The sequence below is a fragment of the Sylvia atricapilla genome, chromosome 7, assembly GCF_009819655.1.
Source record: "Sylvia atricapilla isolate bSylAtr1 chromosome 7, bSylAtr1.pri, whole genome shotgun sequence".
In the NCBI taxonomy this organism is placed as follows: Eukaryota; Metazoa; Chordata; class Aves; order Passeriformes; family Sylviidae; genus Sylvia; species Sylvia atricapilla.
In genome coordinates this window covers 11,019,083-11,046,479 of record NC_089146.1, presented here as the reverse complement: position 1 = coordinate 11,046,479, position 27,397 = coordinate 11,019,083, and the positions used below count along the sequence as shown (strand labels likewise).

Genomic DNA, 27,397 nt, shown 5'->3' with positions numbered 1-27,397 from the left:
TTGATGTTTGGGTCCTTTCATACTGGTTGAATTTTACAAGGGCAGTCTGCCCTCCTGCATTGTTCGTCATCTGGGGTCTGCAGCAGATTAAATGGCTACATTGAATGGAATGGGAAAGGATGAGCAAAAGAATGCTATTAGTGACCTCCTTTTACCTACTTTCCTGCTCGCTGGAAACCCACTCAGAGAGTACTGAGGAAGGTTCAAATTCAAGCTATGTCTGAGAGAAGTAGGTGTGTGCACTCCTCCTATCCACTGAGCTACCTGATTATTCAGGGTGTGTGTCTCTTCCTTGCTTTACTGGTGGAGGGCTGTGGAGAATTGCTCGTACTCTGTCTTTTGGCCAGTAAATACCTTTCCTTTATCCAGACAGTTTAAAATAATATATGTTTACACAGGTGTGATTGAAAAAAGGCATTGCATGAGGTTGGATGAGATGAGGTTGGGGCATTTTTCACTGTGTGTTTATGGGCAATTTTACTTTCAACCTTATTCCAAATGAAAAATAATTCTTCTAGGATGAAGTAACTGTCAATAAAGCTAGAACAGCTCTGGGATCTGGGGTCAGTATTTTATTCTATTTTTACTTCCCATACTGTTTTGTATGTGTAGCACTTTCGTCTTCACCTGGGTGTTTCCAAGTTACCAATAAAGAGTTAAATTCAAACAAGTAAGCTGGGAGGAGGACGCATGTGCCAGTCAGGATTCGCAGCTAAATTGCTTTCATACTTTGTTTTTATAATATATTTGCTGCTTAGCCACATTTTGGCCTTTTTCCTTTCTGTAACAAAAAATCATTATGTGACGTAGCTAGTAGATAATTCCTACTTTTACAGAGACAACACCATGCTAAAAATGTCCTTGGCATAGGGATTGTTAACTGATGGCAATTTGTCTGCCTTGCTGAGTAGGTTTTTCTTCGGCACCAGCTATAGAAGCTATGAAATAGTCTGTGGGGAAAAAAGTGTTTATCTTGTGTTGAAACTGAGGATGGACCAACTGGTTGAGGAAAAAGTTCTATCTAATAATGAGCTATAGATAATACTGTATTTTTTCAAGATCCTGGAAAGAGATACTTAGGCAGTATTAGGTGGCAGTCAGCGTGAGAAAATTGGCATTTTGTGAAATGCTACCGTAGAATGTGCTTCAGACGTCACTATTTATATTTCCATGTATACAGATAACATCAATTACATATTTTTGAATGTTGGTGATGAGTCTAAAAGCTACATGCATTACAAACATAAATGTTTCCTTTTCTGTGGCATAACCGTGGAGAACAAGTCTTACTTTTCTCAATATGAAAGCCGTATTTGTTTGAATCATAAAATGAAGAGTGGTATTCTGTTAGTAATATTAATAGAGATTTATTAATATTTTATTGTGGTGCTTTCAACTAAAGGACAACACCTACTAGGGTTCTTTTAAGGGTGGGATTGTTTACTTTTTTGATATATCTATTAAAAGAGCATAGCAACACCATATATTTGCATTTTCTGATCATTAAATGCTCCCTACCATAAATGTGTATATGAAATTGAGAACCTAATTAAAAGATTAACAGCATGTACAGTAATTTACCCAAAAGGCATGTGTTAATTTGTTAAAACACTGAAGATCTTTATGCTTTCTTTTTTTTGATGCTATCAAAATATTTTCCGTGGAACTGGTTGAACCTGGTCTCTTCATTATAAATTCTTCTGCAGAGTAAGACAACTTAATTTCATATCTAATTGCATAAGGAATTATAAATTATCTTTTCTAAGAGACCTGTGACACTAAAATACAGAATGAACAAATAAAATGGATTTGTTCTAGTACAAATGAAGATATATGGCAGTATCTTTATTACAGACACCATTTGTTTGGGCTGAGTGTCTGACTATTTTACAATAAGATGCAAAGTACTATTTGTCGAGCAGTCATTCCAGCAATGCATCTTAAGGTGTTTTGCAACTAATTGCCATGAAACAAAGAAACCCAAATCAACAAAACCCAGGCCTACCCATAAAATAAAACCCTATGCAGAATGAGATTAGTCTGTTCCAGGGGAAATACATTTTATGTGCGTTTACAGAAGTGGGATCTGCTTCTTGGATCAAACATACAACTTTTCTTTTGTTCACAGGGGAAATACCTGTTGATTCCAAAAGTGTGCTTTATCTCAGCAAAAAGGTGACTTGCTGCATGTAAAATGATTTCCAGCTAGGTAAGAAGTGCTGCAGTGTAGACTGGAGCACATAGGTGAAGGATTTCGTGTCTGGTTTCTCTCCTGGGGCTGGTGCATAGAACAGTTTACTGGATGTGGGGCATTTCCCTGCTGCAAAGGGAAACGTAGGTCCTGCCCTGGCTCCATTGGTGTCACACAACCTGAAGGGATGCCATTCTGCTGCACAACTAGGATGTCCCACTGTCTTGGGGACTTTGGTGGAATCCTGAGCAACTCTGCCTTCCTGCTTTGAAAACACAGTAGGTTGTCCTTTGGAAGCAATGGAACGGTACCAAGTGACACAGTAATCTGAGAATTGAGTATTAACCTTATGGTAGAATTCAGAAGAAACTGGCATTTATTAAATATTTTTATTTTGTCACTTCTTATAGAATTGTACTCCGGCATTGAAAGTTTAAAATATTTTATAGTACATTTGCCATTCTGTACTGCACTGTGTCAGTGTTGGTGCCAAGGCTGCTTGAATGTTGCTGAATGTCTGTTTAACCAGTTTAATCTAAACCCTAATACATTATTTAGTGCAAGGAACAAATTAATATTATACTGACCTTTGGAGGGTGGAATTAATAAATTTATCACAAGGATTAATTTGGCATTGCATAATAGAGACGTTCTTTTATTTATTTATCCAGAAGTACTTTTATTACAAAGTTTGCTAATACAAAGCTGCTTCTGTTAAGCTGATTGTTATTCCTGGATACTAAAAGATCAATGCCAAATTGTCTAAATCCCAATGGATGGATTTGTGCATTTTTCTAGAAGGGCACCAGAAGGGTAGTATGTCACTTCATAAAGGTGAGTAGGAAAGAAATGTAATAATTTTAGCTAGAGAGCTTCTGTGGTCTGGTTTGAGTGGTATGAGACAAAAAATTCAGCATTTATGGTGACATGTGGATTAACCTTTTTAAAAAATTATGCCTAATAATCCAAAGTGATTTCAATAACAAGGTTAAGGAACATTTTTGTAATCATACAAACATGAGATTTTTTTCCCCCCTTAGCTTTCTGTAACTCTGTACTAAAACTTTATTTTGCAAGAGCTTCTTACGCTTCAGAGTTTTGAGTGTGTGCCAGTATAGGAAAGTAGGGAGGGAGAAAGCAAAAACAAAGAGACAGACAAGTTTTTCTGCACTGTGTACAAGAGTGATGTCGTGACTTTGTGAGGGACAGCAGTGTGGTTTTGGGCAGTGTAGTAAGCACCAGGCCACTGAGGTCCAGCAAATCCCTGTCCTGCTCTTCTCCTTGCTGACCAGAGCTGAGATGGAGTTGCAGGTACAGCTACAGCACTGGCATTGCACTGTGATGCCCCAGGATTCCAGCCTCAATTTTGTGGAAGGAGGGGCTGTTACAGAGCAGAAATGCCATCGTGCATCTTCAAGGCTTCTCCTGAATCCTTATCTTTTTTTATCTGGGTCTCTTGTGCACAAATTCACATTTTGCATGTAAATGTGAAGGAGATGGAGAAATCTTAGCTGCAGATGGAAAAAAAAACAACCAACCCTCCAGTGTCTTCATATTTTAAAAAAATCCAGAATTAGAAGGAGATAAATTTATGTAGCCTTTGCACCATAATAATATGGCAAGACCTGACACAAAGCCATAAGGCTTTTTTCACAGATTCAGTTGTCTGAAATTGTGCAATGCTGTTTAAATAGAATGTCTTTTAATAGATCACACGAAATTAAAAAAATACATTAAAAAAGTCATGTTTTCACCAAGGATTACATGATGGCAGTGTTAACTCCAGTGCAATTAATAGACAGTGTGTACTTTGTTTTCCTTTGAGTGCTTAGCATTTTCTCTAGATTTTATCTGGTCACGTATCCAGGAACTGGGTATGGATGCAAGCTGCTGTTAATTGAACTGTATTTAGGACTATTAAAACCATTGTATGTGCAGTATAACAAGATGTGGATCTAAATGCGCATTTGCAGCGATGTAGCCGTGGTATGCGTATCCTGTACTAGGTGGGCAGCCTCTTGTTCAAGTATTTTTAGGTACAAAACCAATCGGTTTATGATAAAAAACCCCTTATATTGGCATAGTATTTATCCTTTACAAAACCTGCAGTTATTTTCCCAGAACAGTTGAGAGGTGCAGTTTGTCGTTTAACAGGGAGAAAGATGGAATATGTTCTAATTTTGTCATGGAGCGTTGGCCCCATTGAGTCAGGCCTTGTGTCGTAGCAATTTCTCTATATAAAAGAAGGCTGGTCCTGGTTTCCCCGATCTCATACACCTACCGAATGTCCTTTTACATCCAGATAGTTGTGTGATGTAGTATTTGGGGGGAAGAAGATGATGTTTTATACGAGGAGTGATCAGTTCAAGTCTGGAAGCAAAAAAAAAATAAAAATCTCTTATTTATGTGCTTGGATTTAATCTTTTATATAGCGTGCTTTATAGCAAAAGGGCTGTGCTTGTACAGAAGGAGGTGCCAGAACGCTAATAGAAGTGTTGTAGCTCATCTGATGGGTGGGACAGATTTCTGCTCGCTGTTTGGAAAAAAAAAATTAACCCCGTGTGGGAGTGTAATATCTGGCATTGTTAATTCTTGACATTTTGTTTCCCATACTGGGGCTCTTGATGAGGGAAGCTTCATTTTTTCTGTAAAAATTTAATTTGTAAAGATAAAAAAAAAAATTCTTAGAGGATTCCATCAGACGCTTGTTAGCATGATCCTGTCTTTGGCATGAGAACATGGAGTAGAAAAGAATCCAAGCATTTTAATTTGCTGGGAACAAAAAGAAGCTGGTTGGTAACTTTGGGATGCAGTCTTGCTCTCTGAAGCACATTACTTTGCGGGTGTGCAGGCATGTGACAGTGTGATCCTCCACGGGGCTCGGTTGGTTTCAAGCGTGCCTGGGGCCTCCTGTGGCCCTTTTGTTATTTCTCAGCCTTTGGCACTGAGTGCCGGTGGGGGATGTGTGGGGATGGGGAAACGAGAGAAATGGATATTAGAATTCAGTAGCAGATTTAAATTAAGCAGAAACCTCAGTATGTTATAAACTTGTAAGGCTATATATACACTATGGCATGTGGCTGGACCATAGTTATGCTCAGCAAACCGCTGAATATTATAGGACAGTTCATACATTTTCTAATTCTTCCCAGAAAAAAAGGGGATTTCAGCACTAACTAATACCTTGTTATCATATTCCTAGCTGTTGGCAGCAAAGCAATTTGAACTTTCAAAAATAGCAGATGAGATATTTCCCTAAAACTATACATACTCTTTAGCATCTTGCTGATGCTGTGGCAGAGCAGCGCAGGGATTGATAGGAACTGGGGCTGGAAGTGACTTAAGGGAGCTAATGGAGTTTAGCAAAGGTTGTGGAAAAGTAGTGTTTTCCAGCAGATGTCTTGTGAAGAGAGATGGGAAAGGACCAGAGATGCCAGAGCAGGAACTGCTCATCACAAGCATGACTTTCAGCCAAGAGGAGTCCAGGCTGACAATGTCATTTGGGACTTTGCATCCTTTGCAGGAAGAGTTAAGAACAGGAGAGAAAAAGCTGGTAGTAGTAGACATAATGTCCTGACCCCTTAAAAACATAATGTCCTGACCTCTTAAAACATAAGCATGAGGTTCATATCTCAGAGAAAAATATTTCTTGCAGTGGTGGAAACTGAAATCAGGTTTGTAGGAAGGCCAAAAATGGAACTAGGAAGTTTTGTCTTGATGTGAAGACTAAGCGAAATAGAAAAATAAATGGGCATCCAGTGCTGTGATGTAGGGTCCAAAATCAGCTCACACAGTGCTGTTAGTGTTCACAGTTGTTGCTGCTATAGCTTCAGTAAGGGATTCTTTACCAGAAAACTAAGCATGTTTTCAGTTACAGAACTGTAAATAAAGTCAAATGCTTCTGAAGTCAGTGGCGTTTTTGATTTCCACTGATGCAATTGAGGGCAGAGGTTGAAACATGATTTTTGTTTCCAGATGTATTTCAAGCTGTATTTCAAACTTGTTTTATATGAAGAAGTGAATAATGTGTTGTGTGGCAGGTTGAGATCATAGGCAGCACAGGTTGACATAATTTTATGTAAATGAGTATATGGTTACTGATCCTATATTTGATTGTTTGCAAAGAGCTTGTTTGAGGTGTTCCATCCGTGTAATTTTTTAGCTGTATCCTAATATGGAAAACCAAACTCAGTTCTGGAGTGAGTTACTTTGTCACAGGAGATACAGGCCAAAGACATTTTACGACACAATGTTTTTCCTTGTATGAAAGCCATCCTTTTGCAGGATACTTTTTGTTTAAAGATGTTCAGAGTAATTTGATTATTATTTCTAATATGTCATCAAAGCTTGGGTTTGAGTTCTTGCTTGCTTTTGTGAATATCTGGGACATAGTGACTAAGACTGGGACAACAAATTAGGGATTTGCCATAGGAATCCTCCTACCTCTTCAGTCATGGAGAAAGACTGCTTGTGTCCTCAGAGGCCAGAAGTGTAGGACCTCTTAAGACTGAAAGTAAGGAGCCATGTGTGTCTTGACTTGGTTTCAAGTGCTTTCCTTAAGACTGGAGGAGGGAAAAAGCTGCAGAGAGTAGGGAGACATGTGGAGCCTGGGTTTAAGAGCCTTAAAGTAGGGTAAGCTCTTGCTTTTGTAGTGTGAGTGTGTGTCTGTGTTTGATTGAAGGTGGGGATAGCAAATATCTACTGTTTCGGCAAGGACTGAGAAGTTGGTCTTTGACTTGAATAATATGTATGTGTATGTAGGAAGGTTTTGAAAGAAGGGGAAAATAGTTGTTAATTTGGACTATTTGTGGTTGAAACATAAACACTTGGTTGTATTAAGGCGAAGTACAGTAACTTCTTGTTTTCAGAGAACTTTTTAAAAATATTAATTCAAATTAAGATTCATATATTTTGTGAGGTTTTCACATAGGGTAGAAAGCAAGGGTACCCTGTCTGACTGCATCCATATATCAAGATGCTGTCTTCTTTTCTATGAAGCTTGAGGTAAAAGAGTTTTGGTTTTAAAGCATAAGGTGGTTAATACTTGTCTGTAGTCTTCTAAATAATATACAAATGCGAAAGATTTTTATTTGATTAACTCTTTTTTTTTTTTTTAATTTATTAACAAGGTGCTTATGGAGAAACATTCATCAGAAGCTTTAGAAATTGTGGGAGATTTATGATGTCATATGATGTCATTACAGCAATATGCTGCATTGTAAAACTTCAGAGCAACCACTGCTGTACCACCAGGGTGAATAATGGAGCATTCATTCACTCCTACTAAATCCCAACATCAGATATTCTACAGACTCTCTTAAAACAAAAATTGTGCCTGTAGGAACATGTACTGAGAAGCAATGTTTCAGAGGGTATAATCAGAGCACCTCAAAAAGAGTGGTAGATATTTTAACTCCCAGAAGTTGTTGTGTTAGAACTGCTCAAAAGAGATTCTTAGAGGTAAAGGCTCTTCATATAGAAGTAGCTGAAAAAATCTTGGCTACCTCGTGAGGAACTGGTGAGAAGGAACATTAGAGGCCAAATGCTGCTTGGTTACACCATCCTGTGTTTGGAGTAGTGCCAAAGACGAGCGCTTTCCCTGCTGCAACTGGACTGGGGGGAGTACAGCTCTGAGGGGTCTGAGCAACCAGTGACTCTACTCTAAACCACACATAAAACAAGTTTAGCAATCTTGGACTGTTGAACAATGATTCATTTTATAATATGACCGCAAAATGTAGCTGTGTTGGTAATGTTTGCTTCAAACAGCTCGAGAAGCTGAATGAGCAAGGAGAAGTTGGGATTACCCTTAGCCCTACTAAGTGTCCTTGTTGGGCCGGAGGTCAAGGCTTCTTGGTATAGCTTTTGCTCTGGGCTGCACAGGCAGGCAGGGCAGAGCTCTGCTTGCAGTAGACAGACAAAGGTCTCATTCTGTAGTGGTAAATGTGCTTTAAGAGCCACCACTGTATACTAATACTTAAAATGAAAGGAAATGTTAAATCTGCTGCATGTTACTTGTTGAGGATGTTAACAGCTGTATGGCAAATACATCTGTAGTAGAGGAGGGAGAGGAAGATACAAGCAACTTTCGTAGCCATCCTTTCATATCTGTAATTACATCCAGGCTTAGCAGCAGTGTCATTTCATTTTGCAGAGGAGTGTTGCAGCCCTTGAAGTGAGATTTGTTGATGTTCAGTCCCAGACGGTAGAAAAGGTCCATTGTGCTCTGACCTGCTTTAAAACAAACCATACTAAACCATGCATGCATACTCAAAGAGTCCCCCCTTTTTATAGACAACTGCCATTTGTTGCAAGGGTTGCTATGGCAAACCAGGGCAGAAAATCCTGTCTTGATGTTAAAGCGAAATACTCAGAAATTGTAAGGAGACAGATTTTGAGAATATAAATTAATTAAATGGCAGTAATTGCATTATTGCACTATCTTGCCAGCGAAATAGCTATTCCTGTGAGAGTCTATTACTGTGTTAGGTCTTGGAGCAGAGTGTAATTTTTTGAATGTGCTCTAGGTTTTCAAAATCTGTCTTTGTGCTTTTATTTAATTCTAACTAGTGATAAATAGCAGCTTTGCCTTGCAAAGGTGGTCATCATTTGGCGTGCTTGAGTTGTTAAATCTGTAAGAAGTCTGAATAAGCATTTGCAGTTTGGGCTTTAAATTTGCAGAAACAGCTAACTATAACCTCACCAATCTGGCATATGTTGCTGCTGGATAGTTTACTGGGTTGGGATCATTGTCTTTGGATTTGGACAGGAAATGTTGCATTTCTTCCAGATAGAAGTCCTGCAGCTGTCTAATGTGCCTTTTTGCTTCTTGGCTGCTGGAGGTGCAAAGCGTCAGGCAAGAAGGAGGCTTCTATGGTACATTATTTCATTTGAGAGAAAAAGGAAAAAACCAAGGCGGTTTTATGTTGCTTGTCCTATTCAAACCCCCCCGTGTCCTGAGTACTTAATAGGTCTGACCTTACTGCAGTTGTGGCCTTCTTCAAATCAGCGGTGAAATGAAGAATAAGCTTCAGAAACAGAACTGATAAAATGGATCCTGCCTAGTGTCTTATTAGTGCAATTAGAAAAGCTGCTTGGACCTTTTTTTTTTTTTTTCTTTAAATGCTGAAAACAAAAGAGTTTTGTCTCCTTATATCTGTAACAGTTATTCACTGAAGTATTTCCGTACATTGAAAGTGGGACTGTGTTATTGTCCTTTGATAACATTTGGGGAGAAATGAAGATTAAAATGCTCGTTTCCCACATCTGAAATAGGAGATTCAGATTTAAAAGCAGAGAAAGAACAAACCGCTATATAGGAGAAGAAATAAAAAATGTTTTTTGTAAATGCGTTACCTTGGACCATGAAGAGCCTTACTCAGGGTGCCCTGGTGAGTGAAGTTCTTTCTGTAGGTGTTCTCCAAGCACCTCTGATCTTTGCTCAGTTGATCTCAGCTGATCAATCAGCCTGTGCTTGGCTGAATGCGGGCACAGGCCGGTGGCTCCGTGTGGATTGTGCCAATATTGCCGGTCTTATGAACTGACCATCTGCTGTTTGCTTTTGTATGCACTTAAGAATCAGGCAGGAAGAGCACTGGCAGTGGCCTAGGATTAGTACCTACATCAAAGTTCAGGAGCTCTAGAATCTTCTCAGTTTTGCCACTGCCTATTTGTCTTCAAAAAGTCATCCTCAGCTGTCCTACCAGTACGGCTTGCTGCAGGTGGTTGTGCTGGTTAACAGAGGTGAGTATGTGCTTCTGTTTAACTTCCAGAGTTCATTTTAGTGCACTGAGAGTGTCTTTTTGTACATTCTCCTTGGGTTCCTAAGTAGGCAGTAGACTGGCCAATGCATCCAAGGAGTGGAATGTGACAAAGCTTCTGTGTTGTGGATTGAATTTTATAAGTTTGGAAGAGGGACCAGCAGCCTCCCAAGTGGGAATTTAAAAAAAAGAGAAATGTAAAAATGTTTCTGACTAGTTCATGTCAGCATCTTAATCTGGAACTGGCCGTGTCTAATGCAAGATGCTTTTCATGCCATCGTGGTTGCCAGCTACCTCTTAGACTAAGGCATCTGTAGTGATTCAAGAGTTCAACTTTGTGTTAGAAAAAGAAAGGCACTTGTGCAATATCATTAAAAGCTGAGCCAATTTCTTTTTATATTGCTTACTTGAATCCAGTGTCTTTCCTAGTATTTTGTGAAGCATTTTTCTTTCCTGTTGCATTTATTTTTATTCAGTTGAGAGGTTTTTCACTGCATTACCCACCTTAAAATGGTCTCATGTTCAAGGCTAAAATTAAGGAGTTCTGAAAACCTGGATATTCTAATGGTCACTGATGCAGAGATTAGGTATGACTGAGTGCTTTGAAAAGGAGTTCTGTATCCACTTACCAGCTTTGTCATTTTTCTTAAAAATGACAAAGAACTAAATAATTTTAAAAATACAAAAAAGGTTAATCGAAAACTATTTTTTCATACATGTTGCAGTCACTCCTTGTGAGTAAAGCATGCATAAAGCATTGTAGCTACAACCACAACATTCATGTTTCTTAGATGCTTTTTTATACTAGCTCTGTGTTGTAAATGAATAATATTTGTCTTAAATGCTGTGTTTGTCCTCTATGGTTACAACCACAATTAAACAGACTCCCCGTGTGGAATTATATCCTCAACTACTTCCCCCCAAGGTATTTTTAAACTTTTTGCCTAAATGATGCGCATTATTTTAATTACAGCACATAATAATTGTCTGGAAGGTACTGGTTATTACGTCAGTCTGAGGTGGCACTTAAGTCCTTTTCTTCTCACAATTAACAGAATAATAATTGTTTCAAAGACGGGCAGGGATATGAACCTCAGTTAAATCCTAGCAGAGATGTCATTATCGTAGCAGAGGAAAGCAAAGGAGCAGGTCCCTCCCTGGGTGAAAGCATCAGGAACAAATGGGTGGCTATATTTATTTTGGCAGGCTGAAGCTGTTGTGAGCCTGGAGTCCCAGCCAAAATCAAGTGAGCTTGGAGTTGACTTGAGCTGTTTCCCAAATGTTTTTGTGAACTCTCACTTTTTTTTTTTTTTTTTTTTTAATTCCCCATGTTGTTTTAATTATATTTCTCAGTGCTGGGAGCATCACACTAGATTTTCTAAGTTTCAGGATTATTTGTGAAAACATTTCTCATCAGCTAATAGCAATTGTTTAACAAAAAAAATCTTCATTGGTTAGGGTAAAATCTGAGCTCAGATGTGTGATCACATAAGGGAAAATTCCATTGAGATTTGGAGTGGAATGAGGCCCCCTCCTTAATACTTTTGTCTAACATATGTCACTGTATTAAAAATAATTACTTTGGTTCCTTGGAGGGGAAGAAGAAGGGTTTTTTTAAAACCTGGAATTCTGTATTGAGTAGGCAAATAAACTCCTGAGATTGCTTTCATTGGAAAAGGATATTTTAAATGGTACCTTTTACTTGAATGTTGGCCAGTTTAATTTAGATTATTGCTTCTGACAATTAACCTCGTGTTGGGCTGCACTTGTCTCATTAGCAATGTGGCAAGTGATGAACTTGGATCCATGAGGGCTCAGCTCTCACCTGGGAAACTCCCCCGCCAAGGCTGTGCCACTGCTTATTAACAAAATATTAACAATTTATTAACAAATCCACCTAAAAGCTGCCTGTGAATGGCTGGGACCGGGGGATTAAGCAAATATATTAATAGTCCTATAAAATTCTTAGAATAGTTTTGCCAAGAGACTGTTTTGCCAATAGTCTTGCCAACAGCAGAGGAGGCATGGACAGGAGCTTTAAAAATACATTGTTTTGAGATTATTTGGGTTTGATGTTTTCCTTTTCAAACTTTTTTGTAGTTTGAGACAGAGTTTCTCCTTCAGAATTTATCTGCTTAAAAACCAAGTTTTTAAATAAAAAGGGAATAGACTGAGAGAGAGTAAGAATACAGCTAAATAATTAAAGGCTAAAATCCATAAATTCTGTTTGAATGTAGTGCTTCATCTGCCAGGAAATGATCAGTTGATTTGTTTTTCATTTAAGCAAAACCAGTTACGCAAGTTGTGGTTTTATGAACTGATTCTCTCTCTTTTTCTCCCCTGATTTTTATCCACCAAAGCAAAATATCTGTTACTTCCACAGTCTGCTGCTCTGTGTTACTCAGGGAATATTCTGAAATAATGTCATCTTTTGGTCGTGGTTTGGGTAAAAAAGGATTGAACATAATTTTGTGCAATAGGAATAATGACTTTACCAACTTTGTATTGCTTGAAAGCTTCTCATAGAAGTGTCAGGGAATGACGACTAATGTCCATACCTCAAGATGAAATACAAAGAATTTTCTGGGATTTCTTGGAGAGATAGCTGAAAAAACTTGTTTGCTTTTCAATTATTTTTTTTTTTTTAACTTCTCATGTACTTTATTTCTGAGTTATAACAAGCTGTGTACTTGTGTTTAAATTGACATACATACATATGAAATGTGTAGTGTCCGGGGTTAACACAGCTACACATACCTTTATGTGCAGGAAGAGGGAAAAGCATTAATCCCTGAAGTAATTTTTTTATTTTTTCCTTTTAATTTTAATTTACTTTGTGTTATATTGTATCAGCACTCTATAAATACTTGACTACTTTTACTGTGAAAATCAGTAAAGGAAGCAGGATTTAAACTGACTCCTCTGTTCTCTCCCTTTACTGTGGCTATGCACATACTTGCATTCACTTAAAAAATATCACACCTGCTATTTAGAAATAGTTACTCCATTGAATATCTAATAATGCATACATAAAAGCAGATCCAGAAGAGAATATATCAGAAAAGGTTTGTTATGGCAGTAAAGTGGGTCATTTTAGTGGAAAAATGGGATGTTTTTCTCTCCTTGGCTGCAGTGAGGGGGGTGTGTGCAGCTGGGCAGTTGGCTGTGCAGCCCATATGTGCGCAGTGAAGAAGGCTAATGCCGAGGTGTGAATTGAGTGGCAGCCATCGCCACGCCTGCCAGCCCTGAGCCTGCCTTGTCTACCCAGGCAGCTTTCCCTGCCCTGGGAACAGCATCTTCGTGTTTTCTGGGCTGCCCTGCTCTCTGTGGGCATACCCTCCTTGGGCATGGCTCTAGTGGAGCAGCTTCTTCATCCCTCTTATGGCACCTCTGGTGTTCTCTTCCTGTTTATAAATTTGAGTAAAATGCATGGGAAGAAGATGGGAAGGAAAGTCGTGACTCAGGCTAAACAGAGTGTAACTCATTGCCTTGGGGGTAGGAGGAGGAAGGCATATTAGAGGTTTGTGGTCTGGAGATTTATTCCTGTAGAGCTGGGAGGTGCTGGCTGTCATTCAGAGACGGGAGCAGCGAGGCGTGGGCAGGAGGAGGAAGGTGACAGTGATGTGGCCCTGGGTGGATGGGTGAGCAGGCACTGACTAGCAGAGCTGCTTGCCATGAGGGATTCTCAGACAGGGTTGGAAGCATCTTACTCACTGTAACAACTCTGAGGCCTATTTCAGAAGGAAGGAAACCCTATCCATTGATATGCAGGCTCAAAATTGAAATGGTTTTCTTTGTACACAAGAAGGGCCTAAAAGGCTGGTAACAAGGTTGGGGCCATTTTCTGGCAGGGGGCAGTTGCTGGTGGAGGGTTCTGCTGCCTCACTGAGGCTGAGGGAGAGTGCATCATTCTTGCCCATCAACCTGTTAAGCCTTCCTGGCTTTGTGAGACACAGCTCTGCAAATTCCCTTTCCTCTACTGGCAGAAAACTCCTCAGCCATAATAATAGCATAATTTTGCGGTTCTGCAAAGATTGCTCAGAAGTTTTGGTTGTGATACTTAGTTACGTTAGCTAACATTTTCTTTCAAGATAAAAATTACTCAAAAGATGCTTCAGGTATGACATTCCTTTTGTTTATGTAGGGCATATGGAGGTACTCACCCCAGTTAATGCAATATGAAGCCTTTTGTACACTACATACCTGGATAAAAGCTGGCTTAAGTCCCTAAGTGCTCCCATTTCATGTGTAAAGAGCTTATTAGCTTAGCCTTAAATACGCAGAGTATTTAGATTTCAAACTCTGATCTTACTTTTTCTAAATGAGCAGTGTTCTTTAGACATCTCCAGATGAGGGACCTCTGTATCTTCAGTTTGCTTCTTTGAACATGTGATGAAAAACATTTCACCTGCAAAGTAGATAAAGGAGATAACAAGGAGGCCACTGTTTTGGGCCTCCAGCAGTAAAAATATTCCTGATTATGAAGATTGGGTAAACCTTAATTTTCAGCATGGCTTGACTGAACAACCTCTTGAATCAGTGCAACATGTTTGGTCTAGAACAGGTTATCTAGACTAAGCCATTTCTCACAGAATCCTGTAGATAGATCTCTAATCTATCAATTTTGTTTAATATTTAATGTTATTCTCTGAGATTGCAGTTTTAATGGTGTGGTTTTGATCTTTTCCATCTACACTACAGTGATGACTGGTCAAACTAATTGGGACCCTTACTACTTGAGCTTTTCAAATGAGTTGTTCTGTGATAAACTGTAAACTAGGGTCATCACCTGGGGAACATGAGAGCTATTTTAGTCCTGATAGGCTCTCCTGACTGGATTTTCATCCACCATGAACTCAGATGTCAAATGAAGAAAGGAGGGGTTATTTTGCTGATTAAAAGAAATTCCAGATAGTTTTAAGTCTGAATTACTATAGTACTTTAGGCATCTCAGATTTTTGGGATAATTCAGTAGTTCCAAAGTTTTTTTCTTACTCAGAAAGTTTATTTCTTTGGTGTGTATACCTGCCAAGACCTCCAGTATGAAACAACCAGTAATGCTCCGTGCCTCCAAATGAACAATAGGCTTTGGGAGAGTAAAATAGACTTTCATTAAGATGTGGATACCCACAGTGCAACCCACGTCCCACCACCTGAGTGAGTGCCAAGAGCAGAGAATAGATACTGGCTGTGGGAAACGACTGTGTCGGCAGGAGCCAGATTGAGGCTTTTCCTCCAGGGTGACCTTTGGAATCAGTCAGATTGTGAAAATGATAAACTTCCCAAAGCTGCCTTGGTGTGTTGGGCTAGTAATGCTCCCTCAGTGCTGAGGTCTGCTCTGGTTCCCTGTGCCAGTAAGGAGAAGAGAACATATCTGGATTATACGAGGGCTGTTCAGCCTATTCTTTGAGGAGATGTGTGCAGTGTCTTCATCTTCCTGCATAAGACTTTGTGAAGTAGTTACTTAAATCTTGTTTTCTCCTTTAGCACCATATTATGAGTTGAAATCCCCAGTCAGATCCTCAGTATTTGTGGTACAGAGGAGAATGCTGGCAGCAGTATAGGTTGTGACTTATGATGAAATGGTATCTGGTAGATTTAAGGGATTTTCCAGTGTTGGTGCCATGTTCTGAATAAGGCACCATCCCACTGTGTCTTTCTTTAATTATATTCCCCAGAACTGGGAATGGGCCTCTGGATTCCTTTTCTGCTTTCACACAAAGAAGCTGTGCATATGTGGACCCAAAACACCTGGGGCTTTGGGAGATGATGACAGTCTTTCCTGCCTTTTCTCTTGAAATGTCACCATGCAGCATTTTTTATCTTTTTGATTTGAATGTGAGATAGAGTTTAGGAAAGAGAAAGAAGTGGTGAGAGGAGGTACTAGAGCTCTCCACCATCTCACAAGGGTGTTCACAGTGCCACCAGTGCTTGGGGCTGTTGAGGCATGGAGTGTCTGTCCATTAAACACTCACACTGGTTTTGGCTGGGATAGAGTTACTTTTCTTCATAGCAGCTCCCCAGTTTCTATATGCTGTGATTACATGACAATCTTAGCTGCTACAAAAGAAGTGGAGAACTGGAAATGCTTCTGAGCATGATGTGTGTGTGCTGCAACTTCCAGATCCAAAATGTGAATAACTCTTTCCAGTCTTTGCCATGTGCACAAAAATTTATCATTTAAATTAAAAAAAAAATAGTTATTTCTGTCTTTCTATTTTTTGGTCTCTTCTTCACAAAATGACTAACGTGAAGTTAAAATGCTAACAGGATCCAAAAAGGATCTGGTGGCTTTGTAAGAAAATAGGTTCAATTCTAGGAAGATGTGGGCTAAGAAAACAAATCTAGGTTCATCTCAGCATTAATGTGGGCTCATCAACGGTACAAGGGAAAACTGTTTTTTCTGAGTCTGGTAACAGTTCCTGCTTGCTCTGAGTCATCTCCTCTAGTGGTGAACTAGTCTTTTTTTTCCGCTTTTGTTTTCTGTTGATAGGAAATGTAGCATAGTTCAGTAACCAGCAAAGCTTTATTTAGACTTGTCAGAAATGCAGAATTTTTTTACTCTTCTTGGGAATAAAAGAGAGATGAGGAACTTGAGATGAGATTATCAACTGAAGTAATTGTCAGTAAAGAAAAATTTCTTATTTGATTTAATCTAATTCATCTGAATTTGCAGTGCTGCCCAAATTAAGAACCAGGGTTATTAGAATGTATTTTGAAAAGAAATATTGCAGCCTTAAAGATAAAGAATCACAGAATGTGTAGGTTGGAAGAGACCTTCAAGATCATCGAGTCCAACCTAGTCAATCAATCTGTGAGGGAAGGGAGGTTTAGTCCCTTCGTTTTTTACCTGTTTGTGCTGTGAGTGAGACCCGAACCTAAGGATCAACAAGCAGTCTCAGGTCTGTTTCCTGTTTTAAATGTACATAGGCATGCAGATTTTCATGGATACTTCTGCTTCCATAAAAGCTTCTATTATAAAAATGCTAAAATACAAGTGTTACCTCCCTTGTTAACTGCTTTGTGGTGGAATTATTTCTTAACAGAGTGTCATCAGAGATACTGGGATCAAGCTTGTGGTTATTTTTTGATCCTGTGTGGATCTGGCTATACTCTTACAGTAAGGCAGCTACAAAGAGCAGAGGGCTTCAGGGTTGAATGGCAAAAATTACAGCAACTGTATCTTATTGCATTCATGTTGAATTAGTGGAAGCAGTCATTTGAGATTATCAATAAAGTCCTCAATCCCTCTATTTCCTCAGCAATACTTGCTTTTCTATCCTGATAGTTAGATGGTGTCCTGCTAGTTTTTCAGTTGTTCATGTTGTTTTCTTCTCATGGAAGTCAAGAACTGAATGTCTGGTGGGAGGAAAGAAAAGACAGAAGGCAAACCAAAAGTAGTAATTTAGTGAAAAAAACATTCTGCTAGTCTTTATACAGTGTAAGGAAAACCCCAAGACACAAATCTCAAACTAAAGAGATTAAGCTGTTAAACTACATAGGCCAGAATATGAAACTGCATTAGTTTGGGGGTTTGTTTGTGCAGCACAGCATGCTATGTGCCCTTATTTTTCTTTGGACTTGAGACCCATGAATTTTCAAATCTCCTTGTAGTTGACTCAAAACAAAGATAGTTGGCTACTGTATGTTTGCAGTCTGAGCCAGACTTTCTGTGCTCTCTGTAGCTGGAGCTGTGAGTGGGCAGGATATTCGGATTCATACAAGGCCAAACAATGTCTGTAGGCTTAATTCTAAGCTTATTATCCTCTACAATGTCCTTTTAGCAATGCTCTTTTTTAACCTTTGAAATGTGTTTTATGTATTCAGCTGCAATGCCATGTTGTTGTGCTGTTTCTTCTGCTCAGTAGACTGACTTTCCATGTGAAGCTTATAGGCAAGTATTGAAGCTGGGTGAATTGAAGGAGTTTGGGGCACTGGCATCCTTATGAAAACAGATGCAGGGTTTTCCCCAAAGAGGGAAAATACATTCTAACTCTCCTCTTCTCTGTTGGGAAACCATAGAAAATTTAGGAAAGGCTTCTGGAATGTAGGGACCAAAGAGTGCCAGGTACCATTTTTGCTGAACGTGTCATTAGACAGGTTGTGTTGATGATGATGGGCTGGCAGAAAGCTGACGAAGAAGGTTGGACAGCAAATGTTTGTGTAAAGCTCTGGTCCTTTTACACATGTGCAGCCCTTTATAGATGGGGAGGTGGCAATATGGTCACCTGGTCCAAAATTTGTGGCGAGATGTTCCAGGCATTGTTTATGGCCGTTCAGGAACATGTGCAGTGGAGAAAAGCACCACCTGTTGAGTACACTTGTGTTCATGTTTCTTAGCAACTGAGGCAACTACACTAAAACCCCAGTTCCCAGCCTGTAAGGCTGAGCTGGAAGCACGTTGCAGGTCTCCACTAGCTGTATCTGCTTATGTTGGCTCTCTGGGAGGCCCTAAATTAGAGACAGGTCCTGGTGCCACACTGGGATGGCAGAGAAGTAGCACATTTTGCCAGGGACCTTGGGACTCGAGAAGAGACAGCTGATGTCCAAAGCAAGAGGAACAGCTGTGATTTTAAGACAGCAAAGCAAACCTCTACTCATGGCAGCATCTAAAGAAGCTCTTTGATCAGGGAATAAGCTGAATTGTGGCCCTCTGGATTTCAAGGGCCTTCAGCAGGCACTGCTCCCTGGGAGGAGGCACAGCCTGTGCTCCTGGGCAGCTGAGCAAGCTCAGGTGTCCTAGGGCTAAGCTGGGAATGACCCTACCAATAAGAGCACAGATTGCCCAAAAGACAGTGATTTCATGCAGAACTTGGGAAGAGAGCCCAGCTCTGGGCATTATGTGGGGATGCTGTTAGTGACATGCAGTGGGTGCTGTAGTCCTGTGGGCATTGGCTCTGCTGAATAATACCACTGTGTGAGTGTGCCTCTCAGGAGAGGACAGCCTGGTGGAGGGTGAAGCTGAGCTCCAGTCTGGCAGGGTTATGAAAGACACCTCGATGAAGTAGCCTTTCTGTCATGAGTTGACGTGATTTAAAAGACTTTCTATTTTGCCATGGAAGTGATATTTAGAGGAGTGATTGTCTGTCTCAGATGAGAGAAGTGGACTTCTCTCTCTTTATGCATATTCTCGCTGTCCAAGGCAGGTACACACTTACCTTAAAAACGACAAAAGAGAAATACTATGCAGGACTCAATGTGTTTTTCCTCAGTGGAGGTGGTAGTTTGATAACTAATATAGGAAATGTAAAAAATACTTCAGAATCACAGAATATTCTGAGTTGGAAGGGACCCACAAGGATCATTGAATCTGCTCTGGAAACTTCAGTGAATGACCCGTTGTGTTGTATTTTTTTAGTAGTACTTCCTTTGCTTCCTTGCCCTTCTATTTATTTGTGGTATTCCTGTTCTATCATATAACAGTTTTAAAAATAATCCCCTGAAGTAAATAACATCGAATTTTTTTCCTGTTTCCTTACCAATTATTGGCTGTTTTTTCAAACTGAATAGAGGTTGGAAAATTAAATAAAGACTTCCAAAATAACAAGCTCCAGAAAATTTTATTTAATTTGTGGGTTCATTCTGTTCACTCTCTCTCCTCCCCCCGATTTTTTTCCTTTTTTTTAAGAAGATCTTTATTAATTTAGTCTAGTAACTTAGTGCCTATATTAAATTAATCTAATAAAAGTCAGGGTCCTCACATAACGTTTCCCAAATGTGGAGCAGCATCTATTACACGAGACACAATCTTTTTACTGTAAAATGTAAACCCGATATGTAGAATTACAAGCCATTAAACTGTTTAGTGTATGTTATTTAAGTCAAATACTTCAGTACAGTCATGCTGGAGGAAAGGAAGGGGCAATGCTTGCATTCAAAAAATTAAAAACGCAAAACCAAGCTTCATGTATCAAAGTGATTTTCATCTATGAAACTACTCTGAAGTTTGGCATTAAACCTTGTAACACTAACAGTCCTTCTATTGATAGTTATACCCATGATTCTATAAAACTTTTACTATATAATCATATAAATATCATATGTAATCATGTAAATGCATAGTCTATATTAAAGTCTGTGTACTGTTACAGATGTGCAAGGCAGAAAGTGTTTAAATTTACTGGCTCCTAGATGTGTTGTTCTGTGCTCTAAACCATCACTGGTACACAGAGTTTGAGAGCATTTAAAGCAGCAAGAGCCAAGACTTGCGGCAGTTCAAGGGGCTTTGTGCTGCCAGAGCTTCGTGGGGCTGGGCTGTGCTTTCCCCTTGGGGGAAGGTCACCCTTTTGTGCAGAGCCCCGAAGTTGCACAAGTCTCAGGAGCTGGGGTGAAGCATTTGTCATTCGGGGCTTGTGGGAGTTCCTGTTGATTTGTGGATGTGTATATCACAGTGTAATCACATAGTTTATTCCTGTTCTCTCACTGAATTATTTATTATGGATTGAAATGATGAAGGAGGGGAATTCTTTTGTATAGGCATAAGTATAGGATTATGTTCATTGTGTGCTTCAATCACTACATCAGCAATATGTCAACTGGCAGAATACAGTCTACCTCACATATAGGATGTTGTAAAGTTCAATTAATTAATGTTTTTAAAGTGCATTGGAACCCTCTGATGAAAGATGCTTTAGAAGTATGGGGGAGGATTCTGATGGTTATTTTTTTCCATCTATTACCCCAATGTGTCATTGATTGAAATTCAATAGAGTAATATAGGCACCCTTATAACAATGGGCAAAGGTGGTATAAAATTTTCTTAGATTTTCCAAACAGCTAGAAAAGACGGCTCAATAGTATAATACAAAAATTAATATAATCAGTTTAATTTTTTGTAATTTTTCCCATTGCTTTTTCATCCTTTCTGCTTGGAAAGTCATTCACTTTGCTGGATTAACAGTAATAACTACAAATTATGGCTTTATGTTGTTACAGTGTGATGATATACTACAGCCAGTATAGAGGTAAGAAACACAGGCTGAATTGTTACGTACTGCAGGGTAGTGATTTTCTGCAAACTGATTTATGAATAAATAATTCTTTGTACTTATTACATGGGACAGGCAGTTTTCAATTTCTGTAACAAAACACAGCTCAGCAAAGGAAAATTACATGCTAAAGCATAGGGACAATATGCCTTTGAAGGGGATAAACAGATGCAGTCGTTGTCACAAGAGCCTGCCCATCTTGGAGGGAAGTCCTGCAGTAGTGGCTGATAGAAAAATGGCTTGGTGGTCCCAGAAGTGGGGCTTTTATTTGGTATCTCTTGGAGGTTTTTCATTTGGAGTGGTAAAAGAAATCAGAAGCATTTGGGTATTAATGTTAACCTGCAGTTTCTCCTGAGTGTCTGTTATTTTGTTAAGAGTTGCTGTTAAAAAGCATTATGTTTGACCAAAAGTACTTGATTGAATTCACAAGGCAGCAGCAAATGTTGGTTGTGTTCTTCGACCAGCCTTGTGTTTGCAGTCTGCCACTCTTGGGCTGTGGTCCTAGGATCCCTGGGATGCAAAGGAAAACATTCTAGGACACCTGACTAACTGTCAGATTAGCATTTAAAATAAATTACATGAATGCTGCAAATGCATTTGCATTAGTGCTGTGAGTATCCATTTAAGATGTAATTCAGGTAGGCTCATAATTAGTGAAAGGTAAAATAAAGAGTATAGCCATAGTGGGTGCAGGGGATGGTTTGAAAGGAGCCAGTGACGTGGTGAAGCATGTTCTGGTCTTGTTTGCTCTGTTTAGCCACAAAAAGGAATTTGGAAAATGCCTCATTTTAAGAGTTTGATTTTACAGCAGTGATGTATTGGAGAGTACCTGAGGTGCTCCAGTAATTGTTACAGGGCTATCCAGATTAAAAGTTACCTGTGCAGATGAGTGGGAGATGGAGGACCTGGTCTTCATTCCAATTAGGACCAAGAAGTGTCATAGTTAGACTATGATGTGTATGTTCTGAACCCATGATGTGGCATTCTTAGAATGAGTGTACTGTGTGGCTGTCTTTCCATTTGCAATGACAAATGAGGCTTCTAGCCTGTATAGATAAATAATTTTCATGGGACAGTGTGAACTACATAGTAATGGAAAGGGTTTGCCAGCTTAGCTGTGTTTTTCTAGAAAGCAGCTTTCTGCCTTTTGTCGTTTGATGCTCCTGATCAAAGCAGTTATTCTGGAAGTCTGCTTTAGCCCCAGCCTTGCATCCATTCAATACACATCTCAGTAGGGTGACATCCTAGGAATAATCCCAGTGCTTCAGGTGCATCATTTTTTCAGGTGATAAAATAAAGCTCATGAGGATCCTATGACGAGTTCTGCTGGATATAGAATGGGTCAGCTGTGATCCAGCAGGGCAAGACTTCTGTTCAGTGTAGTGTTCTGCTCTCACTTATGTAGTTACCACTTTCTTCTCCAAAGGAGCTGCTTTTTGAATGAAACTCAATTGGAAACCTGCTGGCAGGGTGGCACATCACTGGCCTAAGTGGAGTGACAGCAGTAAATTGCAGTGGTTGTTACGTACAAACCTGACACTCACAGAAGTTTGTCACTGGTGTGTTCTGCCATTCTTGTGGGTAAAGGGAGTTACACACATTTTACACAAAGTTCCTCTTTTTTCCCCTGTCTGCATTTTGATGAAGCTGAGGCTCGAAGTTAATAAAAGACCTGGCTACAGAAGTACATGCCATTCAAGAACAAACAGCCAGTGTGGGTAGAGAAACTCTTCTAAAATAGGTTTTGAAAAAATCTTTTGAGAAAACTGATGTCTTTATTGTCTTTAATTGCCTAACAGGCCTTGGCTGTGTTCAGTCATTTCTTGGTGAGCTGAGAGCTGTTCTAGTGTATGGCCATTTCTTGAGTGTGTGCAAGCATTGAAATCTGTTAGCTTTCCCTTCATAAAACTTTCACAGGAAAAAAGACCCAATAGATACAGGAAAGAGAACCAGATTTGTTTACAGAAGAGTTTTGGGAACTCAAGGAAGATGTGGTTTTGGATTTCCTGAGCTTTCTGATCTGCTGTGCGTTATCCACGCATAATTTTGAGAAGGTTTGGAGCTGACAGAGAAGTGATACTCCCAGAGTTGTAGTATATTCATTAATAACATAGTGACCTTTGCTCATTCCTGTTCCCCGGCCCAAGTGTCAGTTGTGGTAGGATAAAAGCTCAGCCAGGCCAGTTAAAACTATTTGTTTAAGGCCTGAGCTCTACCATTTGAAGTCAGTGAGAGGAATAATAAAAAGTGTGTATATGGAAGTGACCCCTCGCTACCAGACTGTTATCCTCTCAGTGTTGCCTTTATGCTAGAAACACCCAGTCTGGGTAAGAAGGAACCTTTTTAGGGGGAAAATTTTGGCCCACTCAGTTTTTACTGAGTAGTCATTCTGAAATTTCTAAGCATGCAGAGAATACATTTGCTCAACAAGCTGGCATCATCTTCCCTAACATAGCCCAAGAGTTGCCTTAAGTACAGTGTTGGTGCCATGAAATAAGCACCTGTGAAGTCTGCTGAGGAGCTGAATGGAAACCATGGCTTCTGGCTATCGTTTGGACCAGCTTAATGTGCTCTGGAAAGAAATATTTCACACGTCATATCACACCGGCTGAAAAAATAGCGTGCATCAGCAGTGCTGTAACACAGAGTAAAGGACTCTCAGCAGGTGTTAACGTGCAGAGGTACTGAGCATTATGGTAACACCTGTGTTTGTTTAAATCCAGCCAAAACAATTTCCTCTCCAGTTGTAGAGGAGGATTAAAAAAGAAAAAAAAAATCTCCCTAACTTCCAGTAGTAGCAGACATTCCTGTAAAACAATTTGCATAGTATTTCCCATGGTGCACTCTGGCTGCACAGGGTTTTTTTTCTTTAGACCCTTTTAGTCTGGGGACACCTTTAGTAACTTCAGTGCTTCCTAACCATCTCTTTGTCCTTTGCCAGCATTGCCAGGCCTGAGCAGTTGCAGATGGTGTGCTCTCTGAGTGCTTTCCTTAATTGAATGAAAAATAAAGCCTCTTGTAAAATATTACCAATTTAGATGTGACTTATGGGGCACATATGATGCTTATTTTTTCAATTACATGAAAACTTGGCGAGGTTAAACATAGGAAGCCAAGTGTTCTGTGAAGCTGGTATAGATTTCTGGATTTTTAGGTGATTTTGTTTTAGATTTTTATATAGCAGGAGGAGGTGAAGGAAGTCACCAGCTAAACTGTGTTTTTCCAGCATATATTTTACTCAGTGGACCCTTGATGCTCATTTCATGACTACTATATGCTGCGCTATATGCATTTCTTGTTGTCACCAGAGATAACATTAAGTAAACTATCCCCTTAAGAAAAACAGCTTTTCTTGGCAAGTGGAATATGACTCAAGGAGCCAGCACTGGAGACATACGGTGCTGTGAATGAGAGCTGTGTGTTACTCTACTGGATCTGAGTCCAGGCACTATTTATACTGCAGCATATTCAGCACCAGATTGTTAAATCTTAATACTGAAACAGTGCATCATTGAAATGTTTTTGTTCTGTTTATGTCCCATTTTCAAGCATTGGATATCAAGCAACACTTAGTAACTTTTTGTTTCGTTTGGACAATATCTCTCTTTGCCAAAAGCTTTCTAATCTGCTCTTGAAATATTAGCCTGTCTGTACCAGTACGCTACAGTGAAACTTTGTGCCACTGAGGATGAACTAGGTCACTTGCAACTTCTTTCAGTATGTGGTGACAGAATGCCTTGCAAAGCAGTACGTCGGTGGTAAATGCAAAGATTTAAGTGCTACAGAAAAAGAGTTGTACTAAAATTATTTTCTCTTCAATCTGTGTAGGAATGGGAGAAAATACTCTATAGCAGGTATTTCATGGGCTCCTTGTGTTCTGTTATTGTCTCTGTGAGAAGCTTTGTTTTACTGTTTCAGTGTGGTGTTTATTTTCTGATTGTATTTGGGAGATCAGGATAAAAGGTTTTTGTCATTTACAGTTTGGTTAGTTCCAGAGCTGGTGAAGGGCTGGGAGTGGAAAGTGAGGAGACAGTTGAAGTTTCTTGGCATCACAACATCCTTCCAGATACCCAAGAGGAGTTCTTGGCGTGCCTGTTATCTCAGAAGAAGTAGTCTTCTCATGTATTAGTGTATTACTTTTTTTCTGGCAGTTGAGTTTATGGATGTCTTTTCAAAGATCGAACAGTATATAAAGAAACCTCAGAAGGCATCAGTTTGAATGGGAGAATGGTGTCTCATAGGGCTGAGCTGAGGAAAGTTAAGTGAGCAGAACAGTGGGGCAATGGGAACACAATGAAGGAGGGAATAAAAACAGTAGTGGCAATAGTGCAGAACAAAGCTGAACTGCTTTGCTGTCATGTAAGATGGCACTGTGGCTTTCTTTGTTTGGTGTCTTCCTGGAAGTCATTCCTGGGATTAGTCATTGTTTTTGGTGTGGGTGGGCCCTCTGCAATTGTCTAAACAAAAATAATACCTCTGCACCAAATGGTTTACCATCCAAGTTTACAGTCTTTGTGACAATCTCATCCAGAAGAGGTGATGATCCCTATTAAAGAATGAACAGAAGTAGAAATAGAACTTACAGCATTCTCCCCCGCCTCCAAAAAACTATTTTGGATCTGTGGTCAGCGGCTTGCAGTTGTTTGGTTCTTTTTTTTTTTTTTTTTTTTTTTTTTCCCCCACGAAGAAAAGCAACCGTCTGCATAATGCAACTCGTCTCTGGGAGTGAACTCTTCCTACTTGGTGGGTTTCCAGTGGCATCCATCCACACTGGGAATCGTACCATGCTTAGATTGTAACAGTGCTGAAAGCCCACGCATAAGAATTTTCCTGTTCAGGTCAAAAGTAATGCATTTCTTTACTGAAAAGTTTTTGTAGACTGCAAAATCAGGACTATAGAGTACTTAAAGCTTATCCTAACTTAAAAGAACTGGGCTTTAGAGCTGCGATGAAAGATGTGAAGGGAGGAAGTCTCCTATGCTTCCTTGAAGTATTTTAAGAGTCAGGAACATGTCAGCAACTGTCTGCTAAAAATTCTAAATCTATTCCTGCTCTTTCTCACTCATTGCCTCAGGAGTCAGTAGAACACGTCTTTCTGGGCAAGACTGCAATAAACCTCAAGGCAGAGCTTTAATTTTCCCAAGATTTTTCTTGGGAAAAATCAACCTGGCTGAAGGGTTTAATATATGGCTGATAAAATATAAAGTATGGATTTTTTTGTTTTCTTTTCAGGAATAATCAAGCTGGGGAGGTGGAATCCCCTCCCTCTCAGTTATGTGACTGATGCACCAGATGCGACAGTAGCCGACATGCTACAAGATGTCTATCATGTTGTGACATTGAAAATCCAATTACAAAGGTGGGTGTTTCTGAACATCTGGCCTTCCCTATTCTCTGAGCTGCTCTGTTGGTTACAGCATTACTACAGAGATTAGCACATCCTGTCTTCATTAATTTCTGGGCTTTTGATGAAATGAAAAGAAAATGGAGAGAAGGGTCGGTCACCTGACAGCTTTTTGGTGCATGTTCCAACTGTTGTTGTATGTTTTCTGAAGTAGCAATATGGTAACAGAGAGGAGAAGAATGGAAACCCAGTCAAGTAAAAACTTCTAGAGGCAGACCTTTCTACAGTCTATAATTTAATGGATTCTTAAGTTCTAATTTTATCAAATAATAAACTCCTTGTCTTTTTCTAGGGGCTGCATTATAAAAATCCAGGTCTTCTGCAGACAATTACTGAGATGTGGAGGAGGGGATCTTTTTTTACTTTTCCTTTTTTTTTCTCCAGTGGTCTTTCCAGCAAGCAGAAGACAAGGAAGGAAAGTGTCACGGCAACTCCATTTGGCATTTGGAAAATATTTTCCTTCCCTGAGGGCTAGTTCTGATTAGCAAAGCAAAAGCTCCCAACACTTTTAGACTTATTCACCCTCCTTTCTTCCCACTCTTCTTCCTTTTTTCTTCTTTCTCTCTCTTGGCTTTCTAAAGAGTCCTCAAATGTAAGGTCCCTGGCAATGCATGGCATACTCCAGAGCTGCAGATAGGCCTACATTGCACAGCCTCCCGTAGCTGTATGGCCAGAACATGACAGAGGAAAGAGTAAAAAATAACAGACAGTCTGGAATAACTTGCTGACAATTCTTTAAAGCTTTGACTTCAACAGAGGAGGGGCCCACAGGGATATGTGCGTGTCCTTTGGTGACAGGTACTTACCCTCAAACTGTTGAGTTCAATTAAGAATTTGGAAATAGTTGATGCCTCATGGACATTAAACTCCCAAACAGCAACATTTCTTTCTTGTTGAGTCTCTGATAGTGCTTTAGTTTGAACAGGTCTTTTCTTGGTTTTATATATTGTTAAAATTTTTCAGCGGGGCTGCATCTCTGGAAGGTAGTTGTGAAAGAGTGTCTAGACCCTATAGCTGCTATAAAACAAGTGTAGTAACTCGGTTCCTTGGAAGT

General features: G+C 39.6%; 2 protein-coding genes across 2 annotated transcripts in view; both read left to right on the top strand.

The window, feature by feature from the left end:
• The window catches only part of TYW5 (tRNA-yW synthesizing protein 5), a 161,565-nt gene extending 143,939 nt beyond the window's left edge, over nt 1-17,626 (top strand). The window contains exon 9 of the transcript XR_010743982.1: nt 17,617-17,626. The gene's annotated coding sequence lies outside the window, so the exon portion shown is untranslated. The remainder of the gene's footprint in view (nt 1-17,616) is intronic.
• SATB2 (SATB homeobox 2) overlaps nt 1-27,397 on the top strand; it is a 128,833-nt gene that overhangs the window by 30,029 nt on the left and 71,407 nt on the right. The window contains exon 4 of the mRNA XM_066322584.1: nt 26,172-26,298. Coding sequence (XP_066178681.1) covers nt 26,172-26,298 — 127 coding nt within the window. The remainder of the gene's footprint in view (nt 1-26,171; nt 26,299-27,397) is intronic.